General features: G+C 40.5%; 1 protein-coding gene across 1 annotated transcript in view; it reads left to right on the forward strand.

Moving 5' to 3' along the window:
- The window catches only part of MCEE (methylmalonyl-CoA epimerase), a 62,027-nt gene that overhangs the window by 3,044 nt on the left and 41,757 nt on the right, over window positions 1-17,226 (forward strand). Inside the window, exon 2 of the mRNA XM_030188540.1 lies at window positions 2,583-2,923. Within this exon, the coding sequence (XP_030044400.1) occupies window positions 2,583-2,923 (341 nt within the window). The remainder of the gene's footprint in view (window positions 1-2,582; window positions 2,924-17,226) is intronic.

A 17,226-nucleotide genomic window follows, 5' to 3' on the forward strand; every position in this document is an offset into this window, starting at 1 on the left:
AGTAGTAGTGTTTCATTATCGCCGAAAACCAGGGACAACCATCTCTAAGGATGACCATCTCTAAGGTCGACCTAAATGTTGAGATTAGGGCGTCCCCGACCGTATTATCGAAACGAAAGATGGATTCCTATCTTGTTTTGATAATACTGGTTTCCCCGCCCCTTCACCGCAGGACGTCCTCAGGAAAACTTGGGCGCCCTTGGTAAATGCCATAATTTTTTAGAGCACAATTTTTAAATTTGTCTGGCTGAGTGGTTATTGTCATACATGTTATAAACTGCTGAGAGAAGGTTTATTCTGGATGAATCATACAGTAAACTTTTCACAAATTAATACTGGTAACATTGGTAATGGCAAAGCTCATGTGTGTGCTAGGGGTTATTTTGTACTCCTCATTACCTTATGACTCTCAGGCTAATCAGTTATGGAAAAATAAAGCTGTTTAAAATGAGACAGTTGCAGTTAATTCAGTCATTTTTCTTTCAGGAAGCTTTTTCATTCTTAGTCCAGATGATGATATTACCTCATCTGAACTACTATAATATATTTTATGTAGGGCTATGTGCTAAATATCTTCAAAATGGCCTAGTGGTTAGGTTGGTGGACTTTGGTCCTGAGGAACTGAGTTCAATTCCCACTTCAGGCACAGGCAGCTCCTTGTGACTCTGGGCAAGTCACTTAACCCTCCATTGCCCCATGTAAGCCGCATTGAGCCTGCCATGAGTGGGAAAGCATGGGGTACAAATGTAACAAAACAAAAAAAAGCTTCAACTTATTCAGAAAACTACGTTAAGGTTAATTTTCAGGGTACACAAGTTTACCAGTGTTTCAGAGTTTGTGTTAAAATTACATGGCTTTCAGTGGCTGAACTCATTTTTAGGCATCTTGCTGTTTCAGATTATTTATGGCTTTACCTCTCGTTAATTAATATGGTTTTCACATCATTAGTTAGCCATTCTTCGTGATTGCGAGGACAATTGATTCTCTGCTCTCCTTCTTTTAGAAAAGTGCGTTTTCTGAATATAATTAATACTGTTTTCTCAGTTATCATTGTTCCTAAATGGAACTCTCTTCCATTAGTGATTCGGGTGGAGCAGAATTATCTTAAATTTCGCAAGATGTTGAAAACGTTTCTTTTTGGCCGGGTTTAACTCCTCTAATGATACAAGTTTCATTATCATGATGTGCTAGATTGTTATAATTATATTTGTACAACTTTGTGTTATACTTTTCTTACTGCACACCACGTTGAACCCTAGTATTGGGAAAACAGTGGTTAAGAAGTATTGCATTGACATTGACACACAAAGAGTAATGGTAAATGCAGGTAAGGGGGAGAGAGATGGTAGGACTGTATTTAATGCATATGCCCATCTACCCAAAAAAGAGAGTTTTTTTTTCCAAAAATGCGGGTCAGTAGGTAAGTAAGTGGGTAGGGGAGGAAGGGAGGGAGGGAATGTTAAGAAAGTCTGTTTTGAAAAATAATAACAGTACAACTGAATCATACTTCCAAGAATAGGATGCATTGTTTAAAGATTTTGGAACATTCTAGGGTGTAATTGAGGGCAGAGGCCAGGTCATGAGCCATAGGATCTTTTGGGTACACTCCCCATCCTAACAACAAAGAGGCACCTGTAGGCAACTGAGTTATGGCAGACTCGGAGAGATTTTATTGCAAAGGATGGTGATAAAACCAAAAATAACCTGGCCTATGCTATACTAACTCGACTTAACTGGGGAGACTTAGAAAGCTTAAGTAGTCCCGGTCTGTCGACATCTGCTATGCTACTGTGGGGCCTATTTACTAAAGTGTAGTAAAGTTTTGCACTTATCAATCTTTAACTTCAAAAATTAATGCATGGTAAGTGAAATGGGACATGCCCAACATGTCCCTTCCCAGTTAATGAACAGAAAAGTTTTTTTACTGTACATACTGATTTTTCATGATCAGTGCCAACGTGCAGCGTATGATAGAGTATGGCAAGTATCTTGTGCTAACTACAATGTGAAGTCCATGCCCATATCTCACCCAGTTCCTGCCCCCTTGAGCGTTTACTGTTTAGAGCACTTTAGTAAATAGGTCCCTGTATTGTGTTAGCTATTCACATACACCCCTTCTGATTCTTTCACCTTACTCAGTTTCAAGGCTGAGAGGCTTGAAGTGCTGCTTTGTGTAATTTACCTTGTTGCTGCTGTGTAACAGGCAGTGAGGACTAGTGCAGTGCTGACTTGGTTATTTCATGTTTATTTTAAATGTAGTGAACGTAGATACTTATATCAGTCTTTTAGTTGCTATTTAGCTCAGTTTCAAACCTTAAAATGAACTTGTTTGGTCTTAGCCCAGTAATTGTGCATGTAGTAGATAGACTGGTTTTTTCATGCCAACACTACCTCCTCTGTTTGCATTCATTTCCAGATTTGCTAATAGCAACATTGGCTATAGAACTGTTGAGGAATATTCTTCTGCTATCTTCTTACTGCTTGTTGCACAGTTGTGAAACTTCATTCTTAAATGTAAATGCATAGGTTCTGTTTCTCCAGTCTTCAATAGCATTACACAAAATACTATTGAATTGTTGCAGGACTTTTCAATAGGCTGCAGACTTCAATTCCAGCAGTGCGAACTTTGTCAGCGTCGCAGTCTGTGATGCAGAATGTTCCAGGTTTTCTGTGGAAACTGGGTCGACTCAACCATGTAGCCATTGTAGTACCTGATCTAGAAAAGGCTCGGTCTTTGTACCAGGATGTGCTAGGAGTGCAGGTGAGCAAGACTGTCCTGCTTCCGGAGCATGGTGTTTACACGGTGTTTGTAGAACTGGGAAACACAAAGTTGGAGCTGCTGCATCCCCTGGGAAAGAACAGTCCCGTCGCAGGCTTTCTGCAGAAAAACAAAGCTGGAGGGATGCATCATATCTGCATTGAGGTAGGACCATGTCAGGTATTAAATGGCATTCTTCTTCTTCTTTTTTTTTTCAAAATGCTTACATTTAAAAGAAAGGTAATCCAGCAACCTTCTGCCAAGAAAAGTGACACATGATCGGGGCTCAATTTCAAAGCACTTAGCCTTCCAAAGTTCCATAGGTTTCTATGGAACTTTGGAAGGCTAAGTGCTTTGAAAGTAGGCCTTGATCGTATGTGTGCATCATAAATCAACTTCTTTTACTATTACATTTTGTTTTTAAAATGTTTTTTGAACTGTTTACAGCCCTGACAAGAAAATATCTCTGTATGTAGACATGACATACACATACAATTTTTGTTAGCTATGAAATAAGTTATAACCCATCTTAAAAAATCCTAATTGATCTGGAAAAATTCTACTGATTGAATTCTACACAACATATATCAAAATGTATGTTGTAGAAAGTAGATGGGTTTAGACATTTTTGGGACTTACACTGAACATCACGGTACTCTCTCTAAGCCTAATTTAAATCTTTCTGCTTTGATCAAATCAACATATATAGATGACATTATGCACAAAGTAAACACAGTATTATGTGATTCTCAGCATTTTAAGTGCAATTTGATCATTTGCTTCTATCAGCCCACAGTTCATCAGACACTTGTATCTCCTTCCCACACTCCCCTTTCATATTCATGCTCCCAGACACACACATATAACTATATCATTCCCCTATAAATCTATACACCGCATACAGACCACTACTTACTACAAACTCCTCCATTGCCTTACCTAGACCAGGTTCATCACACCACTCTCCTCCATATTTCCATCAAATAATGAAAAAAGATGCCATTGTGTCACACTGTAAGTCTGCTCTTTCTAACTGGATTTATAGCATTCTGGTTCAGAAATGAGTATGTAGAACCAACAAAAGGTTTACCAAAGCTCAATCCAATCTAACTCCCAAATCATCAAGTGAAAAGTGAACTATACCCTTCACTAGTGCTGAGTAAAATCAGACACTGGATTAACCTCACCTCCACACCCCTTTAAGTATCCCCATTTTATCACCCTTTAACTTTAATTCATTACTTACCAACCAATCCGCAGCATTGCTAAAACACTGGTCAAGACTTTCTTTCAGTTACTGTATCTTCCACAGGCACTAATATTTATTTATACCTCATCCACATATAAATGTGACGTGTCATATTTCCCAACTGTAGACCTGCATAGGGTTAAAAGCAATTTCCCCAACTGTCGGTTTTCATTTTCCACTTTAATTTGTGGAGTGTTTCATTTACTAGTTACACTTTGTCTTAAGCACACATCTGACTTTTTCACTCAGAATCTAATCTTTGAATCCATAGCTTATTAATTCTTCCACTTTGTCCTTTTTGTGATATGCTACAGTAGCTGCTGCTTTATAAATTGGCTATATTACATTCTGTTTTGATGGCTTTGCTTTCCTTCTGGTTAGCATTCTGTGCTGCCAGGCTGAATGCCTTCCATTTTCAATCCGATGTATACTATTTGTACTAGAAGCACTCATGAAATGCAATCTTCCCATTAACTGCAACCTGTTATTCCTAACAGTGGTATTTACACAGGAGCACATATTAGCCAATCGAAGTAGTGATAGCAGTGGCTTTGACAAGACTTAGTCTATTTTGTTGGCCACATAAAATCACTACTGCATTGTTCATATTGGCGGTATATAAAATTTAATAAATAGTTAACAGATGGACATAAGTACATAAGTACATAAGTAGTGCCATACTGGGAAAGACCAAAGGTCCATCTAGCCCAGCATCCTGTCACCGACAGTGGCCAATCCAGGTCAAGGGCACCTGGCACGCTCCCCAAACGTAAAAACATTCCAGACAAGTTATACCTAAAAATGCGGAATTTTTCCAAGTCCATTTAATAGCGGTCTATGGACTTGTCCTTTAGGAATCTATCTAACCCCTTTTTAAACTCCGTCAAGCTAACCGCCCGTACCACGTTCTCCGGCAACGAATTCCAGAGTCTAATTACACGTTGGGTGAAGAAAAACAGATATTATTGAAAACTGTTTATGGTAGATCCTTGATGAGATCCAGGTAGTAAAAAGGAAACAGAATGAACAGAGAAAATAAACCCTCTTTGAAATAACTAAAGTCCTATCTGCAGCAGTGAAAATAAGTATGCATTTTGAAACCTTATGCTACTGTGTCACAATTTTAATAAAGAGAAAAGGAAGTGGATCTAGTGTGAGACAGCAAGATAAAGATAGAGAATGTAAGACTGGCCAGTCTGTTGGTATTGCAGCAGGGATACACAGCCCTGTTCTTACCATGTGCTCTGAAAAGAATATGTTCATTTTAACATCAGTATATATATTATGTGTCTGATTAAAACCTTGGTATCCCTGCTGTGGGAACACAGCTCCTAGGCCTTCCCTGCTCACCTCCCTCTCAGCAATTTGTTGCTATGGTGAGGTATAGTTTGTATAATGGAAGCATTTTTTCTGTCTGTGGATTCCATGTTGCTTTTAGTACATAATGCATGTGCCTCTTGTTTGAACTGTATACAAAGCAATAAATTATATTTTTAAAGTTGTGTTAAAAGATATTTTCCTGCTGCTTTTATATCCCCAGGATCCAGGTGATAGTGTGTGTGATCTATTTGCAGGAAGCTCTTTGGATTTCCTCTATCCTGGATCAAATACTTTTAAAATCTTGGTCTCAGCATCTGTTGCACAAAAAATTAAAACCATCATGTGTTCCATGGAGAATTGCTGAAATTGTCTAGGATGCATTCACACACTTGAATTCCTCCAAACATACCCCTGTCACCAGTGGATAAAAACATTTTAATGTTAACCTGGCTTTTTCCTGACTTTCTAGTTCTACTGTTTCTTCTTCTTTTTTTTTTTTTTTAGAAGGTGGAAGCCTCTGTTGTTATAGGTCAATTGCACAGTAGAACAACAAAGAGAGTCCAATTCTCCTGCAAAAACACACAAGGAAACAACAAGTCAAGCGGAAGATATTCAGAAGGACCAGACTGAAGTCACAGATGTTAAGTCATCATTTTTGACTGTTAACATCTGTGACTTCAGTCTGGTCCTTCTGAATATCTTCCGCTTGACTTGTTGTTCCAATTGCACAGTAGAGCATGCAGGAAACCTACAAACAGAAGCTGTACTGGCAAAGAAGTACATTTCTATCTGTTGTTCCTCAAAATTTCTCTCTTTGGTTAACTTTTTCACGGTTGGAATCGTGTTCTTATTTTACTGAGAAAGCTGTTAAGGTGTAACCCAGGGTCTTGCCATTCACTGAGAATCCCACTTGGCAAGGGGACCAGAGCCCACACTCCTCCTCCAGAGGCTGTACCTCGTTCTGCAACTCAAGTTCATGTCTCTAGTACAGGATTATGGGAATGGAATGAGCAGATGCTGGAAAGCCTTTGACCAGGGATCACCCTCGCTTCTCCAAACCAGAACAAAGGTAACAAAAGTCCACAAAACCAAATACAAAAGTTCAAAAAAGGTCCACAGTACAAAAGTATAAACATTTACAGCCACAACTCTAGCAGTTATCCACTAATGAAGTATAACATTTTATAACATCCCAAGTACAACCACATGCTTCTTGGACACTGTTGCAGGAAGCTTTGGGCTTCCCAGTGTTTTCCACAAGACTTATTTCTCTTCTTCAATCCCACAAAATCAATCCCCTTTCTTCAGAGACAAAACTGAGAAATATGTAAAGATGAAACCAGTCTCAGGACCAGACTTCTATCCTGTGGATGCTATGATCTTTGCCTGCTAGAACTTGGCTCCTCAGAGTGTCCTGACTCCACTCTGTATTTAAAAAAAAATAATGGGAGAGGATCCAAGATGGTCACTGCTTGGAGTGCTCTGTAGGCTGTGTGGGTCAGACGCTGAAAGTTTTCTTTTCTTACCATTTACCTTTTGCTTTTTTGCTTTAGCAATGGCCCCAAAGTGGTGAGGGTAAGCTAGGAGCTATCCCTCTGAGCCTCCTAGTCCCATTGCAGCCTCTGATAACAACTTCCATGTCTCCCTCAGGATGTAAATTGTCCCCAACCAATGAGCTGCTGGTGAAGGAAGCCTTGGCTCAATGACTTGGGCTGGAATGCTCCTTGAACCTGGCCCCAGGACGCAGTACTGACTGCCGGAGAGCAGGGACCACTTTGAGGGGACCCTAGCGGGAGTAATCCTTGTGTGGGTCTGGAAGCGTCCCCTGAAGCAACAGGTCCTGGAGAATGCGGCAAGGGTGGGGATTCCATGCCTGCAGGAAACGAACAGTGGTCGGGTCCGTATTTGACATTGATGAGTTCTGTTACACAGGCTCAGCAGGAAGGGGGCTTTTTTTGGAAGGTTTTCTCCCTAGACCCGCTCAAACCCCCTGTGGTTACACTTGAGATTACTTGGGCTGTTCCAGTTTGTCTGTAAAACCTCAATTTCTAAAAATTCCATGGATCTTGCTGCAATAGCAAATGGGTTGGAAGTGGACAAACTACAACAGGAGGAGAGAGTTGAAGTCTTGAGTTCAATAGTCATTGGAACAACAAGTGGCTTTAACTCTTTGGTTCAGGACAGATTTATTTCTAATAGGAAAATTGAGATCTTGGAAAGTAAACTAAAGAATCGTAACTTTCCCCAAGGTGTCTCTTGAGTTACCTAGAGACACCTTGAAGAGGTATTTTATGGATATTTTGAAGATTCCTCCCCCCCCCCCCCCCCACAACTTAATCCCTCCTGTTGCTAGATATTACTTCTTGCCTGCAAAACCTGGGCAAGGAGGGCCTGAAAGAGTTAACATCTCAGAGGACAGTCTCGATATGTCATCCATCCTGGAGAGATCTAGAGATGAAGAGACTAATAGAGCTATATTACTAGTAGCATTTGTCTTTGAGCAGGATAAATAAAGAATATTTACTTTGTAGTGTCACTACTGTTCCGCTTATTTCTTGGTCATAAATTGTGGATTTTTCCTGATTTATACAGGAGAGGCATAAAAAATTTATTTCTGCTGCCTATGAAGCCCACAACCTGGGCATGCAGGTGTTTATTCGATTTCTTTGTAAATGTATTGTTACCTATGAAAATAATAGATATCTTTTTGGATGTTCCACAATTTCAAAAGTTTGTTTAAAGTAAAAAGAGGATTACACACACAGGTGTGGTTTCAGAGACATCTTAACTGTGGAGCTTGCAGAATGTTGTGATTGGGTTTGTGGGATTAATTAGAGGGAGCCAAGCTGTTTCAAAACTTATGATTTTTATAATTCCTTTATCAATCTCATTTTTTACCTTTTCTTGGATCTCCTCAGTTTCAGTTCTTCGTGAGGAATTGTGCTAAATGCTTGTGAATTTGTTTTTCCTTTTTTTTGTAGATTTCCGTATCACTTTGCCATTCAAATTGTGTGATGTGATTTGAATTTAAAATTTAATATATATAAAGCTAAAAAAAAAAAAAAGCTGTGAGGACAGTGCTGGGCAGACTTTTACGATCTTTGTCCCGCAAACGACAAGACGGATTTGGATAGGCTGGAGTGGGCTTTGACGGCAACTCCAGTAGTTGGAATTAAGGACAGAGCCGGACAGATTTCTATGGTCTGTGTCCCAGAAACACCAAATAAAGACCATGATCAAGTATGTGATATCATGTTCATTGTTCTTGAAATGATAATGAATGTGACAGTTGGGCAGACTGGATGGACCATTCAGGTCTTTATCTGCTGTCACTTACTATTACTATGTAACTCGATTTCTCTCTTTTCCCTGAGGCCTCCTCTGGTCTTTGACTCCTTTGCATAATGATTCTGTGGTGAAATGGTTTGGCCAGGAAGTAAAATGGATTCTGTCCTTGGCCCCTCTACAATTGTGTACAAATTTAGGCACTCCTATTTGAATTGTATGTTTCAATGAAGCCCCAAGTGAACAGATTGAAAATAAAAAATAAAATAGTGAATATAAGGTACAAATATTTGAACACTTTTCCAGTTGATTGATAAGGCCCGAAAGATTTGGGGCCCAATTTTCAGCCTGTGGTGATCAGCGTTTTGCTCACCGCCGCTGGCATTAAACCCAGAAATTCAACGCTGGGCAATATCTGGGCACCAGCATTGATTTTCCAGGTTTGTGGAGCCAGCTAATGCATAGCCAGTTAAATGCGATATTCAGCACTTAACTGGCTGTGGGTTACCGCATAAAGATAGGACTGTGTTTTGTTTTTTTTAATATGTGGTCCTATTTATGCGGTTACCTTGGCCCATTTTCAGTTCCGCTCTAACTGGCTGTCTTCAGCAGCACTAACTTGTTAAGTGTCACTGAAAATTAGTTGTTAGCTTCAGCAGCACTAACTTGTTAAGTGTCACTGAAAATTAGTTGTTAGCCTCAAACAGGTGATTTAATTGTCCAAGAGCCATTTGTGGCCGATTTAAATCACTATTGGTCTCATTTTCAAAAGAGAAGGACGCCCATCTTTCAACATAAATCTGAAGATGGACGTCCTCACAGGGTCGTTCAAATTGGTATAATCGAAAGCCGATTTTGGACGTCTCCAACTGCTTTCCGTCACAGGGGACGTATCGGAGGCATAGCGATGGGCCTGCCTAACACTTGGACGTCCTCGACCCATAATCGAAAGAAACAAGGACGTCCCTGACGAACACTTGGACGATTTTACCTGGTCGTGTTTTTTTACGACCAAGGCTCAAAAAGGTGTCCGAAATGACCTGATGATCACCAGAGAGAATCAGGATGACCTCCCCTTACTCTCCCAGTGGCCACTAACCCCCTCCCACCCTCAAAAAATATCTTTCAAAATATTGATTGCCAGCATCAGATGTCATACTCGGCTCCATCACAGCAGTATGCAGGTCCCTGGAGCAGTTTTAGTGGGTACTGCAGTACACTTCAGGCAGGCGGACCCAGGCCGTTCCCCCCCCCCCCCTACCTGTTACGTTTGTGGAGGAAACAGCGAGCCCTCCAAAACCCATGAGAAACCCACTGTACCCACATCTAGGTGCCCCCCTTCACCTGTAAGGGCTATGGTAGTGGTGTACAGTTGGGGGTAGTGGGGTTTGGGGGGGCTCAGCACACAAGGTAAGGGAGCTATGTTCCTGTGAGCATTTTATGAAGTCCACTGCAGTGCCCCCTAGGGTGCCTAATTGGTTTCCTGGCATGTAAGAGGGACCAGTGCACTACAAATGCTGGCTCCTCCCACGACCAAATGGCTTGCATTCGGTCGTTTCTGACATGGACGTCCTTGGTTTCGATTATCGTCTAAAATCAGAAACGACCAAGTCTAGGGACGACCAAATTTCAGGATTTGGACGTCCCTGACCGTATTAGCGAAACAAAAGATGGACGTCCATCTTGTTTTGAAAATATGGGTTTCCTCGCCCCTGGATCGGAACGTTTTACGAGGATGTCCTCATCAAAACTTGGACGTCCCTTTTGAAAGTGCCCCTCCACGAATATCAACTTTTTAGTGACTTGTCTTCAGCTGACTAATTGAAGGCTTATCAATCCAATGGTTGAACAAAAACAGACTCTTCTAATCTTTTGTTTGTGATTATCATGTCTATTTTCAACAACCATGGAATACTCTAAGCAGCATGAAAATAAATATTCACTCTTGCAAAACAGAGGAAAGCTATTAAAATAATTTGTAGAGGACTTCTGGGACACTGTGGTTAGGAACGGCTGCTAGTGGAGGGAGGTGCTGGCTACTGGAAATGTTTTGAAGCCGTTAAGTATTACAGAGTACTGACTGAAAGGTGTTCAAACTTTTGCACCTGACATGTAAGTCTGTGTGCTTTGAAAATATACCTCCACGGGGCTTATTTTCAAAGCACTTAGACTTAAATCTAAGTGCTTTGAAAATAAGCCTCTATGGAGCTTTGAAAATATGCTTTGTTTGTATCGGGCCTAAGCAAGACCAGAAACTGGACAATAGATGGATGTGAAAAACCAGACAAAGGGGGAATGAGCAGAAGGGAAAATTTTGAGACTTTGAGACAGTTGGTATAAAGTATCTGTTGTTACAGAACACCATGGAAAGTGGCAGTTGAACGAGTACAGGTGGTAAGAACCCAGGCATGTAGCAAATAAGGGGAGGAAGATCATACTTGGTATAATAGTGGCTGGGATTGAAGGTGAAGTCCATGATACCAGTACAACATTTGTCACATACACATGTTTTTGTGTTATAATGTAACTGAAAAATAAGCAGAAAGGGGGAGCAGATTTTGTCTAGCTGAAGAATCAGGTACTAGCAGTCTTCTCTATCTAACCTGTTGGTTTAGCATTTGTTTTTTCTTACTTGGCTTTGCTTTTTGTTTCTGTCATAATAAACAAGTAATTGCCTATCCTAGCTTTGTATTACATACTTTTATTTCTTAGGTACTAAGTAATTTTGGTATAAGAATTGGTAAGTGAGGTTTTCCCCAGTAGGATAGGTTTTTGCGTGTATAGGTGGTCAGTGCTGTTCTTCACGGGTCAGCATTATTCCCCCCACCGTTTACAGCATCCACATTATATTTATTGGCAGACTTATGATCAGGTTGATCCCTAGTGTGTATGCCTTGATTATATTGATATTCTTTGAACTTCTGTGTAGTGATTTTTTTTCCCCTTCACTAGATTTGCAGGGGGCCTGTCTGCAGAGCAGTAATTATTTATCATCCATCTTGGTATAGCTTTGAGTCTTGCCCTTACACATTTGCTGCATTCCCCTGAAAGGGATTGTTTTCAATTAATAAATACTGAAATTTTATGTTTAAAAACAAAGACTTTCTCTTGATGCAATGGAGTTTCGTGTCTTGATTTCAGACAGTTTGTCCTCTATAGACCTGATCATAGGCACTACTGTTACAGTACTGGCTTAAGAGTTGTGAAGCAGTTGTCTTTAACCTGCATGAAGGAGTAATGGATGTTCACTTAAGACCAAACATTTTCTGTCATTTATACTTATTTGTGTAGCAAGATATGAGAGGTGCATTTGTTCTGTAAAAAGCAGACACTAGCTGGTAATCTGAAAGAGACATAACTTGCTCTTGCTGCTTTTTCTTGTCTGTTTGCTGGCAGTGTTGAATTTAATTTCTTCCTTAATGTTCTAGTACATCTCCATCTATTCCAGCTTTCCACGCTTCAGCTGTTCAGACTTTCTGTTATAGTGTAAGCAGTTGATGTGTTTAGTTTTATATGACGTTTATAATTGAGATCTAACAGTACATCAGACCTGGCTACCATAAATCAATCTTGTACTACCAGTTTTGATTTGTAAGTGAATGAACTTTAGAGTGATTACTGGCATCGGACCTGTGGCTAAGGCTGGTCAAGTGATTGCTAGCCTTTGAGGGTTGTCAGTCTTTGTGACACATGAAGTGTTCTTTCATTTTCCAAGCATACTGTCTTACTTCAGAAGTAGCTTTACAACTGAACCTGATTTTGAGAGACTTCTATACTTTTTACTTGTGTTATCAGAGAATAAATGGAACTATCCTTTATGTAGCAACGGATTAGATGATGGTAGAAAAGACCAATTGACTTAGCCATGTCTGTTCACATGGCCAAAGGTGTATCCCAACTGCTAACCATACAATATGACCACTTTATAAAGATCATTCTCTTTCTAGGGTAGTTTGTGTCTGGTTTTTTTATTTTTTTATTTTTTTTTGGGGGGGGGGGGGGTCTTCCTCCTTTGCATGCCATTTTCTTGGGTAGGTGAAACAGGGGATACTTTATGCTCATTTACATCCAGCACTTTTTTCTTTCTATGTATAACTTCAAAGAATTTTAAACAGATACCAATTCTAGCATAACTGTTGCCTGAACATATGACCGCCTAGATCCCTATGATCTTTTGAGATGGTATCTTGCCACAACCATCCCACTATATCAACCCAGTAAATGCCATGATGCATCTAGATGCCCAGTTATAGAACTGCAGTGCATTGAGTGCAAAACCTATAATGACATCCGGGCACCAAGATTCCATTGTAGGATACTAGTTCAACTCATCATCTACACACCCACAATTAGGTGTGCCCACTTACACCATGTCAATAGCAAGCACAAATGCGCATTCCTAAATGCAGCACTTTAGCATGTAACTTACACATGCGACTTACAGAATATTGTATGTGGGAGCCCCGCCTGTGCCTTCTAATGCTTCGCCCACATGTATATCCTCTTGCATTTACAAGCAAACTGTACACCAAAATTATAGAAGTGCTGATTATGCACATAGCACTTATATGCACAGACGTGCTAGTATTCTATAATTTTAATATGTAAATGGTGCTTACATTTAGTCACTGAAGTTATAGAACGAGGGGGCTGGTGTCTGTAGCATGTATGACTTTTAGTTATCGTACGTATAGTCTGCTAGATAGGCCCAATGCTAGATAATTCTGTCATTGCTAATGAGATCTCAGGCCCAGTGTTGACAGATAGAGAGATAAACTCTTTGGTGAACCCCCACAATGTAGATATAATACATGGGAAAACATGCATCGTTTCCTCTGCAAATATTTATCCCTCATTGATGTGTGTATTCTTTTTCACCTGGATAAAATCACCCTCCAAACATCTCCAGAGTACAATCTACCCAGTATTGATTGTTTGTTTCTTTTCTCTAAGGGTTGGATATTGTGATAGGGGTCACTAATCATGTCTGATCACGCTTCAGTGTGGTTAAACATCATATTAAGACAGGGATGGGCAACCACAGTCCTCGAGAGCTTACAACCCAGTTGGGTTTTCAAGATTTCCACAATGACTAGGCATGAAATTTATTTGATTTGCATGTACTGCTTCCATTTTATGAAATCTCATGCCTAGTCATTGTGGGAATCTTTAAAAAGACAACTGGTTTATAGCACTCGACTGTGGTTGCCTACCCCTGTAGTATCTCTCACACCCCTGTATTTAGACCTCATAAACACCACCCAAGATGGTGGAAATTCTTAGCTTTTAAGCAGGCGGAACTCAAAATTTCAGGGAATGCTGCATCAAAAATAGAATAAGTATAAAATGTACAGTGTAACCTATTGAAATAAATCTGCCATGTTTTGATAACTAATAAAGGGGGTTGTTTACTAAAGCTTAGTTCAAGCTTTCTGCAGCAGGGCCCATAGGAATAAGATGGGCCCTGCTGCAGATAGCTCTAGCTAAGCTTTAGTAAACAACCCCCAAAGGCAGCTGTCATGGGGGTGTTGATTGCCTATGCTAACAGAGAAACATGGAGGCTGAATAAGGATTCTAACTCTAGAAAGTGAACGGTGTAAGTAGTTCCCAAACCTGGTCCTGGAGGTACTCCAGCTAGTCAGGTTTTCAGGATATCCACAATGAATATTCATGAGAGAGATTTGCGTGCAGTGGAGGCAGTGCATTCAGATCTCTCTCATGAATATTCATTGTGGATATCTTGAAAATCTGACTGACTGGGGTGCCTCCAGGACCAAGTTTGGGGACGATGGTATAAGTCTAAAATTTAAAAATCCTTGCTTTCAACTCGGGCAATTTTTTTCTATGCTGTTTTATAAGCACAGAATCTACAGATATAGAAACAAAGGTGGCAAAGTTATGGCTAGATTAGTTCTTAGCCAGGAAGGAAGTGGATTAGTTTTACTTATGAAATCCATTAAAAGAAGTAGACTTTGTTCAGGTGCACAAATTAGTGAAATGTTTAGGGAATACTGCAGGTGTATGCTCTTGATGATAATGAGGTTAGACAAGAATTTTTCCAAGATTACTGCAGGTTCCCATAGAGAAGATCAATTCACTTTATTCTAGATTCAAGAAGAAAGGTACAACTTTTAATTTAAGGGCTCAAAAATGTTAAAACCTCTGGTTTAGACACATTTGGGGCAGAATTCTAGAAGATTCTTGCAACTAGAATAGCTTCTCTCCTGTCTGAATTAATTAGCCAGGCAGGTCTGGTCCACTTGCAAAACGAGGACCCTGTTTACTAAGGTGCGCTAGCTTTTTCAGCACATGCTAGAGACACCCATATATTCCTATGGGCGTCTCTAGCATTAGTGCACACTAAAAACACTAGCATGCCTACAGCGCAGCTTAGTAAACAGAGCCCTTGGCGATTTATTTCTCTGGTTCCTAATGCAAGCAGGGATCCTGAGGACACCAACTCATGTTGATCCAGGATCAACAAGGAAATGGGGCATTAAAATAAATGCTAAGAGTCTAGTGACTCAATTGGGAGAGATCATGCCCTTGATATCTGATAGGTTTTACACTCGCTCACTAACACCAGAAAACATGGCTGCAACTGAACATAGCAGCTATGTGGACACTCTCTGACAAATAACCAGCATTGGTATATGGAAATCTTTTCACCAAGTATACTTATACCCCCCTTTTTACAAAGCCGCGCTAGTGGCTGCCAGTGTGGTAATGCTGACGTAGCCCATTCAAAGTGAATGGGCTGTGTCAGCATTACCGTGCGGCTTTGTGAAAGGGGGGGGGGGGGAGATAGTTTGCTGTAGAGAAATTTGGACTAACTGTTCCATTTAGAGAGAATTAATCTTGTCCATGCAGATCATAAACTAAAGCTCCTGGTAAATGAAATGGGCTGTGGTGAATTTAGTTGCAGTGGGGCATAGAGAAGGGTGCCCTACCCACTGTCATCTCTCCTCTTTGTCTTGAGTTTGGAGCTTCTGGTCAAGAAAACATATACAGAAAACTGCAGAGGTACAATAGTAGTAAGAGAAGTAATCTCTTCATTAATAACACGTTGCTGTTTTAATTCTGAGGTCTAATAAAAAAAATATTTAAACATTTCCTTTTTTTCCCCAAGTGGAAAGCTTACTGTAGAGAGGTGAAATATCCAGACAATCAATGCTGAGTCTCCATAAAACACATTGAAAAGGAAGGCTGAAAGTTTGAGACCAAGGTGTAATCAAGCCTGTTCATTATGGTTTGTTGATGACTTGCTGCTGGAGAACTCTGTCTATGGTACTAAAGAGACTGAACAACAACTAGGTCAGTCTTTGAGGCTAGGCTATGCGTTGCACACAGAGCAAACCAGTTGCTACTTGAAGATAAGTAGAGGCTCTTAACTTGGCCAGGGGTAGGTTGGGCAACAGGAAAAAGCTTGCAGTCTTACCCCACAACTCTAGGTTTCTGTTCATCTTACTTAATCTGGATTTAAAAGCTTTTACTAATTGGACAACTGTAAGGCTTAACTCGTTTGATTTATTTTATTTTTATTTTATTGCATTTGTATCCCACATTTTCCCACCTATTTGCAGGCTCAATGTGGCTTACAGAATTTTGTTATGACATAGTCATTACAGGATGTCAAATACAATTGGTAGTATACAGAGTTTTGTTATGGCATAGTCATTATAGGCCAGGGTATCAGATACAATTGGTAGTATACAAAGGTTAGCTAGGGGTTAAGTAAGGGAAGAGATAAGGAAGGTTTTAGGGAGGATAGTATAGAAGGTGGACTGTCATAGATGGGTGGATTCGTGGGGTAGTTTATAGGTTATGGGTTCTCTTTGTAGGCCTTGTTGATGAAGTTTTGTCATATGAAGAGAATTTTAACAGCCAAGGACAATGGATTGGTGGGCTGCTAATTTTTTTTTTTTTTTTATTTATTTTCAAAAGTGCAAAGACCACTTTGCCCTATGCATTTCTTAAGTGAGGCAGTACCTTGAATCTTTTCAAAGCTCGAACGCAACAGACTTTGCTAAACTAGATACCTTCTGCTTAAACTCTTGGGAAGTCTGCCTGTTCCGTATCATCATCCTATATAATAAAACGCACCTCCAACATTCTGAAGCCGAGAAAGTGAAGTCTTCAAGCCTTGAAGCATTCCTGCAATGTTCCGGAACTACGTGTCGTCAATTGAGGAGATGGAGCCTTACAGAGCGTACGAATGCTTCAAGGCTTGAAGGCTTCACTTTCTCACACACACACACACTCACTCTCTGTCTCTCACATACACTCTCTCTCACACACAGACTCACACACACACTGTGTCTTTCACACACTCTCTCTCTCTCTCTCTCTCTCTCTCTGTCACTCATTCTCACATACACACTCTATCTCTCACCCACACACTCTCTCTCAAACATACACATTCCGAGGAAAGGGGGGCATGTTTCTCTCACCCACATACTCTCTCTCAAACATACACATTCCGAGGAAAGGGGGGCATGGAACATGCTGGGGAGGAGAGGGAGGGGGGCCAAGAACTCGGAGGGGAGGGGGGCCTGGAATTCTGAGGAGAGGAGAGGGAGGGAGGGAGGAAAGGAGGGGGTCATGGAACTCAGAG

Source organism: Microcaecilia unicolor, chromosome 1 (genome assembly GCF_901765095.1).
Source record: "Microcaecilia unicolor chromosome 1, aMicUni1.1, whole genome shotgun sequence".
Taxonomy (NCBI): domain Eukaryota; kingdom Metazoa; phylum Chordata; class Amphibia; order Gymnophiona; family Siphonopidae; genus Microcaecilia; species Microcaecilia unicolor.